Here is a 20,583-nt window from a genome sequence, read left to right as displayed (position 1 = left end):
GATAAGAACTTCTGAATCCTGGCACTCCAGTCATGAGAATACATGAGCATGGACTTCTGATACCTCTAGTCAAGCAGAAACATTAAGAGCCACTGTAGAGACACCATTAGCAAGTCCACATGCTCTGTGATCTTATACATGTCCAATGCTGTTGGAGCAGCAAAGAACCTACCAACAAGCAACACTGCAGGAAATGATTTCATGCACTGCAGTAATCATGGGAAGGAATACTGAAAACACTGCAGGAAATGATTCCATGAACTGTGGTAATCATGAGAAGGAACAATGAAAACACTGCAGGAAATGATTTCATGCACTGCAGTGATCATGGGAAGGAATACTGAAGACAAACAAATGTGCACTTGAATAAGAAGGAAAATAAAGTATGCAGAATGATATTGTTATGTAACATTTTATGACCTGTATAAAACATTACTTTCTATGGAGACCCACAAATAGTATGCATGAGTATTAAAAATACACTAGAAACATGACACCAAAACACAGACTGATGGTGGCTGCTGTTTTTGATACTGGCTTCTTTGGTGTGCTGATTTACTAAAAATAACAAAAATTATAACTGTGAAAGAATGTTAAGTGGATATTTATTATATTATTCTTGACATTTCCTGTAAAAACAAAAGGGAAACTACTCAAAGGGATCAGGCACTTAAATTTACCACTGCCTACCTGCTGGTGGTCAGGGACTTGTGCACTGATGCTCCTTCTCCCAGAGAAGAACCCTGCTGGCTCCTATCAAAAAGTTTACAAAGGCATGGTACGGCAAACAAATGGTTCAGGTCCTACTCCTTCTCAGTCCTAGGTTAACTGGTGGCATCACCACTGGACCACCAGGATTAACTACTTCCCTAATGACCTACTATCAGCTTTCCTCTCAGTTCACCCAGGACCTCATCCTCACTCTTGAGGGCCAAAATGACTCACTGGTTGCCATGGTGCTACTGAACTGGCAAGGGATCTACTAACCGTAAAGAATGGTCGCCACTTCTAGAATATTAGTAAAGATGTGTTACATTCCTTTATGCTGTGGAATATTTGTTTAGTGATGCAAAGATGTGTTGCATTCTTTTATGTTGTATTTGTTTAATTCTGTGATGTTACTTTTCCTGCCTAAAGCACCTGATTGGTCTAATAAAGAGCTGAATGGCCAATAGCTAGACAGAAGAAAGGATAGGTGGGGTTGGCAGGCAAACAAAGAGAATAAATAGGAGGAGAAATGTATAAAGTAGGAGGAGCAGAAAAAGGAGAAGGAGAAGCAGACACTAGAGGCCAGCTACCCAGTCAGCCATGGAGTAAGAAGAAACTAAAGATAAAAAGAATAAGGAAAGGTAAAAAGCCCTGAGGCAAAATGTAATTAAAGAGAAACAGGATAATTTAAGTTTAAAAGCTGGCTAGAAACAAGCCAAGCTAAGAACAGGCATTCAAAGGTAAGAATAAGTCTCTGTGTATTTATTCAGGAGCTGGAGGGCAGACCTCCAAAGATAAAACAAAAAACCAACTAGAGTGGCCTTTGCGTCATCCTCAGGGAGAAACGTTGCTTCTATGTTGACCAATTAGGTATGCTAAAAGACAAGATCCGACAACTCTAGACATACCCAAAACTGTAAAGAACAGCTCAATGTCTCTGGCTGATGGATTGTTGATAGTCCAATATGGAAGTGGATACCACCTTTCTTAACCCCCTTTCTCCTCCTTAAAAATACTGACAATCATAATCCAGTTTTCTTCTAACATATTCAAACTTAAATCAAAATTAAAATTGTATGAATTTAACTTCCTAAAAAGCAAAAGGAACAAATTCCAGGTCACATAAATATGGTGATGAAATTGGAGAAGTAAAATAAATGCATGTCAGAAAGAGGTAAGGTGTCTTGCCCTTTGCAGTGTGACTGTCAGTAAGCACTGGAGAACTAAGTATAAAGAACAGCCGCAGCCTGAGATAAACAACTCACCTGTGTGGGTCCTTCTGTGCCTCTGAAGCTCATCGCTCCTTGTGAATCTTTTGCCACAGAACATCCAGTTGCAGATGAAAGGCCTTTCTCCAGTGTGCCAGCGGAGATGTGCTCGGAGGTGAGAGGTCTTGCCATACACTTTCCCACACCCTTCAATGTGGCAAACATGCTGCTTCTTCTTTCCTGGTTCACTGCTGCCCCTAACAGAAGAAAAGCAACACCATCACATCCCAAACTCACCTTCTATCTTAGCCAAAATGGTAGGCCTCTACACGATTAGAAAATTCTTTTCTGAGTATGTCTGAACACAAAGAAATGTGAGAAAATTGTGCATTAATAAAAAAAATATGCTCATGTACTACATAAAAAAACTCCCATGAAAATGTGGCAAATCTCAGAATGTATGTCTACTACATAGCTCTGGTTGCCTGGACTTGATAATCTCCCTGCCCCAGTGTCCTTAGCGTTGGGAGTACAGGCATACTATTGACATCTGGGGAAAGAAAAACAAAACTCTTGAAAATTCTCCTCTAAGTATCAAAAAGCCTGTTAACCTCAGTTAAAGATGTGGGATACGGAGATCCACTGCTAGCAGGCCAGTGTGTCCCTCCCAGCAAAACCAATACATTATAAATCTACCTCCCAACCATTGTTCAAGAGTCTCTGGTCATGGTCCTAAGAACAAATAACAGCAAATATTAACTCAATGACATCTATAGAAGGATATAAGAACAGTTGGTCTCCATCCCTCCAACCTCCATGACAAGTTAGAGGGCAGTACAGACTCCCAGTCAAACTGCTATCTTCCAGAGAGGGCAGTGCGCGGTGCTTCTCTACTGCCAGCACTCCCTGCTCTGAGGCTGCGTTCCAGCTGGGGGTGGTTAAAAGGCACCCAGCGCCAATCCATGGACACGAGCTCTGCATTAATTGTGATATGATGAAAATGACATGATCCTTCATTCATATAGCTCATAAATTAGAGCAACCAAGCAGGGAGAGGCAAGGTTAAGAAAACAAGACAATAATGCTGTCCCTGACCCCATCATTGCCCAATTTCCCAGCTAAGAGCCTTGATTCCAAAATTCTATCCAGAATAAACCCTCAAAGAAACTGACCATCTGTAAGAAAGCTGAAGTTTAACTGAAGGGGTCATTTTCCAAAGGAAATAACTGCAGCAAGCACCTAGGGTACACACAAGGCTAAACCAACCGGCCGGCTAGTCCTGGAAAGAAGCAAGCAGAGAGGCCAGGGAGCTTTCAGAGGTGAAAAATGTCAAACATACATACGCTCCCAGACGTCAACAAAATGATAATCCTTCAGCTAAACTAACCAAGACAAACGGACTCAATTAACTCACTCATAAATGAAAATCATTATCAAGCTCATGAAAACAGAAAGGATCTTAAAGGAACATTAGGGATAAATCTGTTATCAACCACTTAGATGAGGCAGATAAGTTCTTAAACAGAAAATCTGAAAACTGACAATCAAGCAAACAATCAAATACAAGAGGGCAATCAAAATAAATCTGTAACAAAAAGATTAGAACTACGCAAAGCCTAGGTTCAGACAGCTTTACTGATGAAATCCCATCCCCAAATACATATCATTGTTTGCTTTAGAGACAAGGTACATCCCTGGTCATGTATAAAAAGAATTGTACACCATGACCAGGAGGATTTTATCATAAACATGCAAAAATGCTGACTTGTACTGACTACTTACATTACAACTATACAGAATTTTCTTAAAAGCTCATGATCATTATAACAAATGCAATAAAGTATTTGACATAGTAATCCTTCTGTGATTAAAATGAGGAAGAAAAGAGTGTTCTCAACTTGATCCAGGGTTCTAGAGCTAGAGTCATATTTAAAGGTGACAAACTAGATGACCTGCCCCCAAAACCTGAACAAACATAACTTCAGAGTAGAAAAAGTAAAACAGAGCTAATTTTTATTCACAGAAATTGTAGATATAGAAATCATTGTTTTTAATTTTTTAGTTTCCTCTCCTTTGACTCCTCCGAGGAGTTCCCCGTCTCCTTATCCAATCAACTTTACATTTTTCTCTTAAAAAAAAAAAACTACGAAAATCGAAAATCAGAACACATAAAAGATCAACAAGACAAAAATTGCTACAACAAAACAAAATGCAATTGAAAGGCCTCCCCCAGATAGAGTGAGTTTTGTGTTGGTCAACTATTCCTGGAGACAGGGCCTGCCATGGAGCACGGCTGATATACCCAGTGCCACTCCTTTAGAGAAAACTCATTTTCCTTGGCTAGTAGGTATCAATTGCAAATAGCTTCTTGGTTAGGAAAAGGAAACCATTTCTGCTCCCTCTTCTCAGTACTGTGACCCCATCTTGAACCTGTGCAGGTCTTGTGTATGTTGTCAGTCTCTGTAAGCTCACATGTGCACTGGTCCTGTTATGTCTGGAAGACACTGTCTCCTTGAACTCCCAGTCTTTTGACTGTATGACACCTCTGGTTCACACAGCCTTTCCTACATCCTCTTCCACATACATCCCCGAACCTTAAGGAGAGGAGTTTGATGAAGACATCCCATACAGAAGTGAGTTCTCCAAAGTTTCTCCCTCCCTGTACACTGTCCAGCTACGGATCTCTGTATGAAGTTTCTCTGATGAGCACTGAGGGAGGCACTCACCTAAGATACAACAGTCAGTCATTAGGAGTCACTTCACTGCTCTGTTCCCTTAGCAGACTAACAGTAGCCGGTTTTCCCTTAGGCTCATGTCCTATCTAGTCTCAGATCCTTGGCCACTTTTCAGTTTTAGGTATGGGTTCCATTTAATGGAGAAGACCTTAAATACAACTTTTTAAAGTGGCTGATTGTGACAGAACATTTGTGCCCCTACTATGCCAGTGTATCTTATAAGGCTGCAGTGTTTGTAGCTGGGTTTTCTTTCCCTTGCAGCATGCAGAGTATTTTCTAGTACCATGAATGCTAATCAGGAGTGAAGCTTCTTATTAGGTACCAGTTTGACTTTTATATATCCAATGACGAACTGTCTTTAGAAACGGGGTCTTATAAATAAATTGTGCAGAGCACCCAATAACCTTCAACAGCCTGTGATGTTTAGGGATTCGATGAGACCCTTCAGTTAATAACTCAACCAGATGTAAGCTGTAAGCACCAATATGTGTCTACTGCTGGCACTGACGGTATTACAGGAGCATAAGATGTCTAGTTGAGTCATTGTCTCCCTACTAGTTAGTGGCTCCACTTAAATCCCTTTCATACACATTCATATCCCAATGGCCTTTAGTGCTGGTTATCCCTCTCCATCTTCCCTCCTTAACCCTCCTATTCTAGACGCCCCTTTATTTCTCCATAGCTTTATCTTTCCTTACACGGGAAATTATTTCTTCTTCCCTGGTCCCTTACTAGGTACTTAACTTCTGTGGTTGTTTGGATTGTAGCACATGTTCTGAAAGCTCAGAGCTAACAGCCACACATATAAGGAAGAACACGTGCTATTTATCTTTTGGGATCTGGATTACCTTACTCAGCATGATTTTTTTCTAGCTCTATCCATTTACCTGCAAATTTCATTTTTTAACTACTCAACAATATTCCATTGTGTAAATGTACCACATTTTCATTACCCACTCATCAGCTGATGGACACCTGGCTGTTCCCAACTTCTGTCTATTATGAACAGAGACAAGCAAGCATCTGTCGTGGACTGTAATCTGCTGGGATGTAAATGCCTAATTCCCAGCTTCCAGAGGAATCTCCACACTGTTTCCCATAACGGCTGTACAGGTTTCCACTTCCACCAGCAACAACCCACTTCCTTCAATCCTCACCAGTGTGAGCTGTCATTTGTTTTATTAATCTTGGCCATTCTGACCAAGATAAGAAGAAATCTCAAGGCAGTTCTAATTTTCCTGATGGCTAAAGATGTTGTATATTTTTTAAAGTATTTCTTAGCCATTTGAGTTTCAACTTTTGAAAACTCTGTTTAGTTCTGTACCCTACTCTTTAATTGGGTTATTTTCTTGATGTTCAGTTTTTAGTTCTTTATATATTCTAGATACTAACCCTTTGTTGGTGTATAGCTGGTAAAGCATCTGAATGACAATGTCCTTTGCCACCCAGAAGCTTTCCAGTTTCATAAGGCCCCATTTATTTTTTAAACCATTTTACTGTATTTGTGTATTCTGCTTGCATGTATGTCTGTGTAGAGCCTGCATGACTGATGGCTGTGAAGTCCAGGAGAGGGTGCTGAATTCCCTGGAACTAGAGTTACATACAGCTATGAGCTGTCCTGTCTCCCCAGCTCTGAGTTCCTATTCACTAGTCATTGGTCTTATGTGTTTTCTGTTCAGAACATCCTTTTCTGTGTCAATGAGTTAAAGCTTGGTCCCTGCCATCTCTTCTATCTGATGTTGAGGTCCTAGATCCAATGGAGGCTGAGTTTGTAAAGCGCAAAGGTATCTATCTGGTTCTTCTCCATGCAGCCATCCAGCTTGACCAGTACCATCTGTTGAAGATGCAGTCTTTTTTTCCCAGTGTGTATGGTCTGGTTTAAAGAAATCTTCAATTTCTTTAAATATGTATAAGTGTTTTGCCTGCACATAATATCTGCACACCACATGTGTGCTACGAAGGCCAGAAGAGGGTGTTCGATCCCCTGGGAATGGAGTTACAGACAGATGTAAACTACTATGTGAATGATGGGTTTTAAACCTGAGTTCTCTGGAAGAGCAGCCAATGTTAATTGCTGAGTTATCTCTTCAGCCCAACAGATATAGAACTCTTAAGCAACCATTAAGAAAGCCACAAGGTGAGATCATCAACATTCCACAATATAAGATCAGTACACAAAAGTCAATGTGATTATGTACACTTGGAATGAGAAATAAAAAACTGTTTCATTTATAATAACATCAGGAAGATTTAACAGTAATAAATTCAACAAATGCTAAGCTTACACTCTTAAAAAAACCCAAAATACTGATGGAATAAATTAGCAAAATCTAAATAAACAGAAAAACGCTCTTTTGTATGATCCTGAAGACCCAATATTGTTGTCACTACCCCCAAACTGACCTGCACTTTTACTTCAACTTCCATCAGAACCCCTTCTCATCTCCATAGAAACTGACAAGCTAATGCTAAAATTCATACAGAATCCCCAGTGTTGTTAAACACTTAATGCAGTTTTGAGAAATGGAAGCTAAGATCATTCAAGAGGAAAAGAAACTTCAGGAAATGATGCTAGGTGAACCCTTCCTTCATAACACATTTGAAAACGGAACTAAGAATTATCGTATCTAAATCTCAGAGTAAAATATGTAAGATTAAAAAAAACAGAACTATGAACATTCCTTAGAATTGGTAATGGATTCTTCACTATGAGATCAAAAGCAAAAAAGGAAGAACAAACAAAAATTATACTTCAAAAGGTTTTGTGCTTTGAGAGACACAATTTTGACAATATATGTTCATTCCACACACTAGGAAACAGTATTTCACAATCATGTCCTTGTGAGATCTTATACCCAGAATATATAAAGAACTATTCAGTGGTTTTTAAAAAAATGATGCAATTAAATGTGGAAAAAAGGATCTAAATACACATTTCTCTAAAGATACACAAATGATCAAAAACCACATGAAAAGATGATCAACATTACTAATTACTAAGAATATTTCAATCAAAAGCATACTTGTGATATCCCTTTCAGACTGATTATTAAGCTGACTTTAAAAAAAAACAAAAAATCAGGCAGTGAAAAGGCCTAGCAATTCTACAATGAAACTGGAACCTTCTTCATACAGTGCTGGTAGGAATACAGAATGATGCAGCCACTTTAGGAAATAGTGTAACAGTTCCTTAAATGGTTAAACAGTCACCATACAGTCAGGTAACTCTATTTCTACACACACACACACACACACACACACACACACACACACACCGAGAAATAAAAACTGAATGTCTACATGCACACTTTTATATACATATATACAGTGGTCATAGTGGACAATAATGGACAATTCTGCTGTATATCAATGGGATAAACAAGTATGATACATAAATATACTAAATATTCCACACAATGGAATATTATTTGTCATAGAAGAAATGAAGCATTGATCATGCCATCACAAAAATTCAAATACTGTCTGATTCCATTTGTATGAAATGTCCAGTATAATAGAATTTATAATTACAGAAACCACTTTAGAAGAGCTGAGGAGTCTGGGGGACAGAACTTTTTTGAAGAGGACAACACTGTAGTGACAGCCGTTTGCTGTGGCTGATTCCAATCTACTGCACTGATACAGCAGACAGGTAAACAGCATGGTACAGGAGGTAGCTTGAAATCAATAAAGGAGTTTCAAGTTTTTACGTAATAAGCTAAAAAAGAAATTCATTTATTAAAAAATTATATAATGCAAAGCAGACGACTGCTCCTCAAACAGCCCAATGTAACAAGACTGCATTCCAGCTTCTGAGAGAATGCTCGGAGGCTCAGGTGATAGAAGTGGCCAATGACTGCTTACTAATTCCAGAAAGCGAGGGTGAGAACAGCAGTTACCTTCCTTCTCCTTCCCTACAATTAGGACAGGAGCAGGCAACTCTTCGGAGCCTCTTGCCAGGCTGCACCTCTGCATCAGAGGTCTGCTGGCCTTGCTGCAAATGCACTTGTGTGAGTTGGTCAGGACTAACAGCACCTATCGTTGCATTAGCAATCCCTCCAACCGCCACCGTCACAGGAGCTATAGTAGCTTGCTGGACTTTCACTCCATCCTGTCCTTGCTGCTGACCTAAGAGAAAGACAGAAAAACAGAGCATCAGAATGCCTCTTATTCCCAAAGAAACGATGAAGAGAACCTCCTTGTGGACATGGAGCCCAAAAACCAAAAGAGTTAATTGTTTATAACAAGCTAGCCCTTCCAAAACATACAGTATTTACATTAGCCACTCTTTTTTCATCTGCTGAGATTATATATAAACACTGTGAGGACTCATGGATATCTGAAAACACTGACCCTAGGTGGAAAATGCTGTATCAATACAAACCATCATTACTTACAGTCAACAATATTATCTCAAGAAAATGAATAAAAAATAACCAGTATAAAGATTAATTATTACAGACATTTCTCGTTTCTAAGCAAACAAACACCTCCTTACTGATGACAATTTTTTTTTTAGTATACAAAAAGAATTAAATGTTTTCTTCTTTTATTCTGTTGAAACAGGGCATTTCTATGTAGTACAGGCTAGCCTGGAGATCACAACATAACTCATCTGGCTTCAAAATCCTCATGCCTCAGCCTCCTAAGTGCTTGGGTTACAGGCATACCACCATTTGGTTTAAATGCAAAATCAACAATGACATATATACAGTCACTACAGCAAACACATTTTTTTCTAACTTTAGTCTTTTCTTATACTTTTGCTTTTACTCTTTGAACTACGTCAAGTATGTACTAACTTTGCTTCTTTACTAGAGAAACTATGAAAACTGTATAATATGACAGTGTTGTAGGATATCTGTACACTGTGTGAAGATGTATTTGCTGTGATTGGTGTAATAAAAAAGCTGAAAGGCCAATAGCTAGGCAGGATATATAGGCAGGATTTCCAGGGACAAAGAGGACTCCGGGAAGAAGGTAGAGTCGCCAGCCAGACACTGAGGAAGCAGCATTAGCAGTACAGAGAAATGAAGTAATGAGCCACATGACAGACCGTAGATTAAAATAAATGGGTTAATTTATGTTATGAGAGCTAAAGAGATTTGCATTGGTATGGATTTTGGTTTATTGATACAAATTTAAGGTCAATTTTGCTATATGTATACGTATTTCTGATTTTAATTAAGGTATTGTGTTTGTGTAGCTCATTTAAAAATGTAATGGATAATTAAAAATACAGGTTAATAGAGAGTCATCTATAATAGTCAAGCTTGTAGTCATGTTAGTTAGGTTTTCTAAGTGTACAGAGATATACTTCAGATGGATAGATATTCTTCAGATCTTTCTATTTTCAGATCTTTTAAAGACTACAGAATATGGCATTTAAAATGTTGTAAGAACTTAGGACATTTCATGACAGTGACACACATCTGCCCCTGGCAGCAGCAATCTACTTCAAGAGGAAGATGGGCATTGAAGAGGCTCCTTAGTTTCCTAGCCATTTGGGCAAGAAACTGCTCTTTCTCTGGACTGCTTGGTGTTATATTAACTGGACTTGCGGGAGCCACAGAAAAATGACTGCTAAACTTGCCTAAAGGTGAGACAGTCCTTCAGGGTTCCTGCTTCATAAAAGAGTCTGCCAGACATTGTGCAGGAAACATAAAAAAGTGACCAAAAAACTGCCAGTATAGGCAGAACTGTCTTTGAAATTTCCTGTTTTATAGAAAAGTCTACCGGATGTTATGGGCCTGTAGCCTGAAGATGGATGCCCAAAAGTACAGAAGAACTTTAGGTAACTGTCCAGGCATCAAGATGTCTCTGTCAATTCTAGAGTTTAGGAAGTTGCTTACAATGTGCTTCCTGTTTAATTAGGTAATATTATATCATTCTAGGGTCTTTGATGGAGTTGAAGAAAAGAGTTGGGTTTTCCTTAGTTATGATAAAAGATAAAGTAGATATAATATAGTAACTGTAATTACTTGTTTGATACCTGTTTTGTTATATATAATTTTACTATGTTAAAGTTAAAGCCTTCCTTTTTATTTAAACAGAAAAAGGGGACATAATGTGAGAAGTCCTTCTGTATATGTGCTGCTTTTATTGGTTAATGAATAAAGAAGCTGTTTTGGGCCTGCACAGGGCAGAATAGAGCTAGGCAGGGAAAGCTAAACTGAATGCTGGGAGAAAGAAAGCAGAGTCAGAGAGAAGCCATGTAACCCTGTTGGAGTCAGACACTGAATGGAACTTTACCCAGAAAGCCACAGCCACATGGCAATACACAGATTAATGGAGATGGGTTAGTTTAGGATGTAAGAGTTAGCCTGACATACACTTAAGCTATTGGCCAAACAGTATTGCAAAGAATACCGTTTCTGTGTGATTCTTTCTGGGATGAGCAGCCGGGAATGAACTAACAGCCTTCCTACAACATTTTACCTTCTCAAACATAGAACAAAAAAATCATCTTTGGCTGACTTGTACATACCGCACATTCCAAATCTGTACTATTGTAGGTATAATATATATTGTAGGTATAATATATATATATATATAATATATATATATATATATAAAATACCTACAATAGTACAGATTTGGAATACATATATATATAAAACCTTTAAATGTCTATATTTTGAGAAAAAAAGGACCAAACACCAATGAAGACAAGTAACCCATGTGATGATCCAGGCTCTCAGAATGTCTCTGTTGGATTTTCCTCTCTATAACTACTTTAAAGTTGCTAGCTGAAATGGTTCAGTCTCATAGGCACTCAAGCCAGATAAGCAGGGCACTTTCCCATTACACAGTAACTGGACAACAAAGATACAGCTAGCTCTCCTAGGACTTTTCCATTATCCCAATTTTCTCAGAGTTCCCTTAAGATGCTCCTGGCCCCAGACAGCAGGAAGTAATTTTAAGAATATGACACCCACATCCCTAAGCAGCATGGTGGATAGTTTTTGGTTGTTAAGTGGGTTGTGGATGTTTGTCATCATTTAGAGAGGTTCGTTGCAAATTCTTACTGGTCATGGTAAGGGAGGAAACTAAGTAAGAGAAGGTTAGATTTAAAGATCTCTCTCTGAAAAGAAGAAAATGGGGATATGGGAATGATAGAAAAGGGTTTATTAATCTACTTTTAGGTTAAAAAGCAAATACTATTCTCAAATATTTCACGCTGGTATGATTTTTTGTATATTGATACAATTTATGATTATTTTTGTTGTACTATGTATGTTTCTACTCTTGTTTAAATATTTTACCTATGCAGCTCATTTAAAAATATCATGTAAAGTTCTAGTCCTTGAAAGCTAAAATTCCCTGTCTCGAAAAATCAAAAAAAAAAAAAAAAAAGAAATGCAGATTAGTAGTTTGTCATCTATAACTATAAAACTTGAAGTCATGCTAGGTATGTTTTCAAGATCAAACAGAAATACATTTTAGACAGACAGATGGTCTTCAAAAATTTCAAAGACCTACAGAATATGGCATTTAAAATGTTTTAATCATTTAAGGCTTTTCATGACAGTAAGATATGTCTGTTCCCGGCAGCACCAATTTACTTCAAAAAAGGATGATGGACATTGAAGAACCTTTTTATGGAATTTGCTTTTATTGTAGCAAAGTTAGTCATTGGACAAGAAACTGTGCTTACCTCAACTGCTGACAGTACACTGTTCAAATTGGACAAGCAAGATCCTAAAGGAAACTGCCAAACTTTGCCAAGTCAAGGTAGGACAGTCCTTCAAAAACTTCCTGCTTCATAAAGAAGTCTTAAGATATTCTAGGCCTATAGTTTGAAGATGGATGCCCCAACATGGCAGAGGAACCTTGGGTTTCTGTCATTTCTATAGTAAGTTGCTTGCTCCACGTTTCCTGTTTACTCAGGTAATATTTTATCCTTCTTGGCTCTCTGATAGAGTTGAAGATGAGGTAGTTATGCTTACAGTTTTCCTTGTTACCAAATTCAGAAAAGAAACTCACAAAAGAGATATAAGGTATATAAGACATAAAAGCTTAAATTGTTTATCTAAGAAAATGTTTTGATATCTAAAAAGACAGTTTTGGTAATCCTGTATAATAAAGTAACTTCTGGAGGCATCATAATCCATGACTTCAAACTCTACTACAGAGCTACAGTACTGAAAAACAGCCTGGTTTGGGCATAAAAACAGATAGGACCAATGGAACCAAATTGAAGTCTCAGATATCAATCCACTCACCTACAAACACCTGATTTTTGACAAAGAAGTAAAAAATATAAAATAAAAAAAAGAAAGCATATTCAAGAAATGGTGCTGGCATAACTGGAGATTAACATGTAGAAGAATGAAAATAGATCCCTATCTATCGCCATGCACAAAACTCAAGTCCAAATGGATGAAAGACCTCAACATAAAACCAACCACACTGAACCTCAGAGAAGAGAAATTGGGAAGTATACTTGAATGCATTGGTACAGGAGACTACTTCCTAAATATAACCCTGGCAGCACAGACACTGTGAGCAAAAATTAATAAATGGGACCTCCTAAAACTCAGAAGCTTCTGTAAAGCAAAGGACATGATCAACAATGCAAAATGTCTGCCTACAGAATTGGAAAAGTTCTTCACCAACCCCACATCAGACAGAGGGCTGATCTCCAAAATACATATCAATTATAAGAGTTCTCTACCTCAGAGAGTTGATATAAGGATAATATGTACAAATCTCTTGCTATAGTTCATGGCACAGAACTGTTCACAACACATTAGCTGTTGTCACCCTTAGCCACTGAGTTGGGTGGTACTACAAGGATGCACTACGCTGGCAGAAGCAAACACAGGCTTAAAATAAAAGTGCTTATTTTAAAACTGTACTTGCAGTACTTTGAACATATGAAAAACTGAAAATCACAAAGTAAAAAATATGACCTTTTCTCAACAAATAAACCTGAGTTGACTCTCCCATCCAAATTAATCTCAACCTCCACAGTTAACCCACGACACCTCGGTTCCTTAGGAGCACCCATGGCTAAAACACAAATACAAGCATCCTTCTGCATCCAGGGGAGCTGATTTCAGAACTTCCCTCTCCATCTAACACCATACGCTGAAATCTACAGATGCTCGAGTTGCTTACACAAAATGTCATAGCTTTGTATAGGAACTACCACACCATCCTCCCATTAGTTTTAATAACCACTAGCATACTTATACAACATATCCAAGACATTGTAATACTGTATTCTTTTGTTAAAGTCTCAGAAGTTGCTGGGTGTGGGGCATACACCGTTCACCCCAGCCCTCAGGAAGTGGATCTCTCTGAGTTCACAGCTACTCTGCTCTACACAGTGAGTTCCAAGACATTCAGGACAGCCAGGGATACACAGTGAATCCCTGTCTCAAAAATTAAAACAACCCACAACAAAAATGTTAGCCAAAGTCATACATTGCCTTTGTACTGCCCCAAATACTTCACCAAAGGGTTGGTTAAATCTTAGGTTTGAGCCTGAAGATACAGTAGGCTGAACATGAATTAAGGCCTATGTTAGAGAGAGTTTTAGGAAGTTCACAATATCTTCACCTTTGAATACGTATATACGGTAAAGTGACCCAAGTGAGACCACAGCTGGGAGGTCAGCATTGCACACTGAGGGACCAAAGCAGTCACATGGACCTCCCTAAAATTCATGTCTCTTACCAACTTCAAGAATCATTTCTGCCAAGTACTGTGGTGCATATCTTTAATTTTAGCATTAGGGAAACAGATCTCTGTGAGTGGGATGCCAGCCTGGTCTATTTAGCAAGTTTCAGGCCAGCCAGTGTTACCATGAGAGAAGGGTGTGTGTATGTTTCTGTGTGTGTGTGTGCATGCGCGTGCCTGCCTGCCTGCCTGCCTGCCTGCTCCTCTCTGAATGTCTGTCTCTGTTGTCCCCCACTCTCACATAGACACACACACTATTTGGGGGGCTGGGGATGAAAGGGCTTGCTTCTCCAAACATTCAATCCCACTACTAGCCCCCACCACTCAGAAAGAAAAGGGGACACTTTTTATGATCAAGTTGGGTTTTCATATGTAAAATCTTATATTATAGCCAATATACAAATACAAAGCATAATTACTATGCCTCATTGTACCTTGAGTATTTACAAGTTTTAAATATTCCATAAAAGAGTCAGGTGGTGCTGTAAGCCTTTAATCCCAGCACTCAGGAGGCAGAGGCAGGTGGATCTCTGTGTGTTCGAGGTCAACCTGGTCTATAAAGCGAGTTCCAGGACAGGCTTCAAGCTACACAGAGAAACCCTTAAAAAAAAAAAAAAAAGAATCCATAAAAGATCCTTGAAGTATGACCGTAGCTAAGCAAACCGCTCAAACTACTTGCATCTCTCTTTAGCCGCCCACCATACTTCTAAATGTTGAATTCCAAAAAGTAAGTAAGTTCTGTTCACTGTTCACATCTTTAGCACCAGCACCAGAACATAACACATACCCACTCAATAAGACAGGCTAACAATAAAGTTTAAATGCCCCATTTTGGTCAGTGATAGTCCTACTGCTTTATGAATTTCAACACATTATTTTTTTAGCTGTTCCTACTTCTTGATTTCTTGAACTAATCTCACTAGATCATGATCCATTGGCCTCAACCTCCCATTTGAGTACTAAGAATGTAAGTACAAGTCAGCAAGCTCAATTTAGGATACCTTCCCCCACCCAAAAGTCTATTGCGTCCAATGACTGTGGAGTTAAAATGAGCTACTGTAGGCTAAAAACATGGCTCAGCAGCTAAGTATGTGCTGTTTCTGTAACCAGAGTTCACTTCCAAGCATTTGTGTCAGGTGCTTACCAAACACCTGTATTAGCTTAGTTCCAAGGGATCCAAACACCCTGGTTCTGGCCTCCAAAGGAACTATACTAATACGTACAACCCACATCCCAAGATAATTCAAAATAAAATCTTTTTTTTCTTAAATGAGAAGATGAGAGGGTACTACTGCATAAAAACTATTTCATTTATCTTTATCTTTTCTCTTCTCTTCTTTTCATTTTTTTTTTGAGACAGAGTTTTTCTGTATAACAGTCCTAGCTATCCTGGAACTCTCTTTGTAGATCAGGCTGGCCTCGAACTCGGAGATCCACCTGCCTCTGCCTTCTAAGTGCTGAGATTTCAAAGCGTGTACCATCACCGTCTGGCCATTTATCATTTTGTGTCTCTGCCAGTCTAAATAAACCGTTCTTCCAAGAGGCGATGGGGAGAGAAGAATGCAACCGAAAACATTCAAAGGGTGTGCAGTAGTTTAAATGTATTTGGCCTCCATATGCTCAGAGGAAGTGATACTATTAGGAGGAGTGGCTTTGCTGGAGGAGGAAGTGTGTAACTGTAGGAGTAGGCTTTGAGGTCTCCTTAGCTTAGCTCAAACTATGCCCAGTGTGATGAACAGACCTGTTGCCTGCAGGTCAAGATGCAGGGCTCTCAGATCCTTCTCCAGCACGTCTGTCTACATGCTACCATGCCACAGCATACTGATAATGGACTAATCTTCCGAAAATGTGAGCCACTCCAATTAAATATCTTTCTTTATGAGAGCTGCCATAGTCCTGGTGCCTTCACAGCAACAGACCCTACCTAAGCCAAGGTACTATTCTGAACAGGGCACTTCCATGCTCGCTGTCCATGACTGACTGCAGTAGTGCACATGCAAACTATTCCACCATACGGACCACATTTCTACTCACAGACTTTCTTCCAACCCCGATGCAAGACGTTACATGGTCACTATGCTTCATCCGCGCTTCTTATCACTCCATCTGACACTCTACTCTCTGGGCTTCCAACTCGGTCAGAAATGTCCCTTCTCTCGGTTTATCTTTGAACCAGCATTTAAACCCACATTCTTACAGATTTATCTGCTTTCTTTGTTCTTCACCACTAGTTCTCTTCGCAAACCATTCATTAGGTATGTCTCCTATCATTGCTAAATATCATGGCAGAAGTAACTGACAATTCATCTGTTTGTAAAGATATTCTTCAACGTAACTGTACTCAAATCCCGGCCCCCTCCCACTTTCCTGTGCTTTCCGGCTCTCACTTCATTCTGACCGTTCCACTTCACTGTCTCCACCAAGCTTCTCTCTCCCCTGAAACTCCCTTGCTGCTCTCTTGGGTTCTGGTTTCTTAGTTTCTACCTGTGAGAGTGTTCTCACTCACATTCACATTTACTCTCGGGTATAAGCTAATGCTTCCCAATTCCGTCCCTTCTACTCAGGTATCTCCTAGGAGATACCTGTCTCTCACTCTTGTCAGGAAGCATTCCCAAAAAGATTCCTCAGAGGCAAGCTGTCTAAAAACCAGACAAGTTAATCAAGCTCTGTGACTGTCCCAATAGGAAATCTGGACGTCCTTCCCACCTCCCCTCTATCTTTCCATCTCCTACAACAGAAGCTATCATTTAATACCTACTGTGAGGTAAGAAATTTTTCCACGTTTTGCATATTAACATCCCAGTGAACTTATTATTGCTGTCCCCATCTTCAGATTTGAATATTTGGTTTTTAAGGGGTATGGAAAACACCCAGTTTCACAAAGTAGCTATGAAAAAGCCAACTCCAGAGACATCTTTATTTTACCATACAAATTGCTTATGTTGGTCCATAGTCCCCTTGAGATACCTCTTCAAAATATCTATTTGTCCACATTCTCCGCCATACTGGAAATTAGGGCAGGCAGACCCCTATCAGCTTTCATTCCTATTGCATGTCTAGTTCCCCCCAGAAGTCCATGAGCCCCACATGTCAGTATTTCCACCACATGCACAGCTGCTGACTGACAGCGTCTCCTCTTGGCTTTCCTCTACTCTACTCATTCTACATTCAGGGAGCTCCTGTTTCCTCAAGTGGCTCTTGTGTCATCTTCTTTAGGGCTTGGACACATTCTTCTACCCAGCATCTCAGTCTTCCATTACTCACAACGATTCAATGCCCATGCTCTCAATTATAGCTCTACAATCAACCATGGGCCAAAGGGAACAAATGAAAATTTTAAAATGGTACACTGTATGATTCCTGTAATAGTTAAAAGCTACTGGGTTAAAGCTTTTCAAAGACTGCTGAGAACAGGCTTTGGCAGCTTAGAAAAGCATAAAGGGTTAGCGAGATTCTGTGGTAGGGGAGTAAAAACAAAACAGCATCTGAGATTTCTAAGTCTCTTTTGCATAGTGGTAAGGTATCTCAGATCCTAACTTCAGAGAAGAGGATTTATTTTGACTCACAGATCCGGACGCGTTAGTCCATGGTGTTTCTGGGTCTGTGGTCATGCAGCATGTCATGGCAAAAGGACATGACAGAAGAAAAGCATTCACTAATGACAGACCTAGATGGAGTTTTTAATGAGGCAGGAGAATACTCCTGGAATGAGATTATGGATCCTGGCTTCTCTCGTTGCCTGTCTTTGTCCCAGCTCTGGAGTAGATGGCTTTGTTGTAGCGTATCCAGTGAAGGTGTGCTGAACTCTTCCTACCCCTAAAGGCAAAAGGGTGAAGCCTCTAGAACTGTGGCTTATTTTAGTGTTTTCTGCCTGTAATTTCATTATTTCAGGCATTTTTATAATAATGGAAAGCTGATGAACATAAGAATGCAATCTACAAGTGAGATTTATTCATTCAAAAAGCTTCTGAGTGCCTGTTTCTGTTTGATGTTTAACACTTCTAGCAAAATAAAATCTGGTCTAAAACACTTACTTGTAAGGATAATTAGGCACTTACAACATGCACAATAAAACAATGCACAAAGCACAGCTAAGCTACATAAAGTGATTTACAATAGAGAACAATGATAAGTGTGCATTTAAAAGCCTAAACCCAATGTAGCACTCTGCTAAGGGTTTAAAGTTTAAAAGATTGAAGAGATAAGGAGCAGAAAATCCTCCAGGAGCCCAGCATGATGGTATGTGCCTATGATGTACACCTGTGTTCTAGGTGTGGACGCTGAGGCAGGAGGATCATGGGTTCAAGGCCAGCCTAGCCTACATAGTCAATTCCAGCTCAATATATCATTACAATTCCCATTAGTGTTGGAGGAAAAACAGAAAGGGTCTTAATCAACTTAAATGATCCAGATTAGAGAAGGGAGACCACTGTTAAGTTATGTCACTCCCCCCATTCAATCCAGAGAAGAGCTGCAATATAATGTCATTCATGCTTAAAGAGCTGACTAAATTGTGGGAATAAAATTCAACATATTGTATTTAATCATTAAATGCTCTCTTCTAAAACACAGGGAAGATATACAGATTTCCCAAATTTGTAAACATTTACTACCCTGCGTAGTAAAACACAGATATGAATCTAGGTTAGCCAGAATCCAGAGCTGTGAATTCTTTTCAAAACGGCTACATTCTTTCCTTGAGAATTGGCGATACTATATGAGGCTTGGAGACACAAAATATCTCTAGGCATATTACCTGCCTATCAAAGCAGATGTCTAAAGACATTCCTCCTCAGAATATCCCTAAACTAGGAAGGAAAGCACCCATGTGAAAAGCCAGGCATGATTTGGCTACATATACATAAACCCTAGCTTGTGGGTGGTAGGGTGGGGAAGACAAGCAGACCACTGGCACTCACTAGCCAGCCAGTCTACCGAATCAGTGAGCTTTGGGTTCAGTGAAATAGGGCCTAAAAAAATGAAGAAAAGAGCAACTGAGGAAAATACCAACCACCAACACCTCTGGCTTTTACATGAAAATGTGCACATGAAACACACATATAAACACACCTATAAAATGGATGCATGTGTGCGCGCGCACACACACACACACACACACACACACACAGTCAAAACAAAGACACTCCTCTTTTACTTTTAATTGTTCCTACTTATTTCAACTTCTTTAAAGAAATACAGCCTCCTCTCAGCCATGGTCCATATTAAGCCATCTACAATCTAAGTAACATGACAAATATTCCACAAAACGAACACTGAAGGTGACCTTTAAAGATAGATTTTAAACTCCTCCTGTTAAGAGAAGAATTCTCAAGGCCTGATGCTTGTTGTCAAGATCATATAACGAGTACCAGAGTACTATCCTTAATGCCCTGATGACATCATGCTATTAAATGGATCTATCCTTTGACCACTAAGGTCCTTTCTGTGTCGATATGACTAATTTCTTGCCACACAAATACCCTCAATGATTACATGCCAGACTCCTATGTTCTCATAGGTTTTTGCATTTGAAGGCATCATCACACTATCTTTATAACTAGAATCTCAGCATCCCTAATAGCCCTCACCAAACATGTGTGCTAGAAAGCTCTCTTTCACATCAGTTTCTGTAGCTACTGCAACACCTTGCACCTAACAAGCTTACTATTTATGAGATGAATACACACAATCACTCCAAAGCCTTTCTGTATCAGCTCCAAGGCATCACCTTCTCTCCGTCCTCAAACTTCTCTGAAGTATATCCTATACTTGCAAACTCCCAATCATCCTATTACACTAGCTGAAGGTTTGGCTAGGATTTTTAAGCTTTATGGAGTAGAATCATCCTGCTGAAGTTTCTATGGTGGTAAAAATGTGCCACAGGGCTCCAAGGATGGCTTAAATAGTAAGGGAAGACCAGAGTTTAATCCCTAGAGCCCAGGTAAAGATACCAGGCATGGTCGTGCATACTTGTAATCTCAGTGCTAGTGGGGTAAACACAGGAGGATCTCTTTGTCTTGTCTTATGAGTGGGCTGTAGGCCAATGAGACCCTGTCTCAAAGGAGGTGGACACCCTTCCTGAGGATGATACCCGAGGTTGTCCTCTGGTTTATACAAATGAACACACATATGTACCTGCACACATGCATGTGCACATGCACACACATATCACAAAATACATGCACATATGTAGAGAAAGACAGTAGAAGAAACTCTGAGTGAGCAAAATCCTGAGTGAATGTGTA

At 39.4% G+C, this 20,583-nt stretch overlaps 1 protein-coding gene across 1 annotated transcript in view; it reads right to left on the bottom strand.

Annotated features, from left to right (window-relative positions):
* Positions 1-20,583, bottom strand: part of Sp4 (Sp4 transcription factor) — a 71,031-nt gene that overhangs the window by 11,058 nt on the left and 39,390 nt on the right. Inside the window, 2 exon segments of the mRNA XM_038337657.1 lie at positions 1,974-2,173; positions 8,551-8,779. Of these exon segments, the coding sequence (XP_038193585.1) occupies positions 1,974-2,173; positions 8,551-8,779 (429 nt within the window).

Source organism: Arvicola amphibius, chromosome 7 (assembly GCF_903992535.2).
Source record: "Arvicola amphibius chromosome 7, mArvAmp1.2, whole genome shotgun sequence".
In the NCBI taxonomy this organism is placed as follows: domain Eukaryota; kingdom Metazoa; phylum Chordata; class Mammalia; order Rodentia; family Cricetidae; genus Arvicola; species Arvicola amphibius.
Note: the sequence above shows the minus strand (reverse complement) of the source record. Positions and strands in the feature narration are given on the sequence as shown.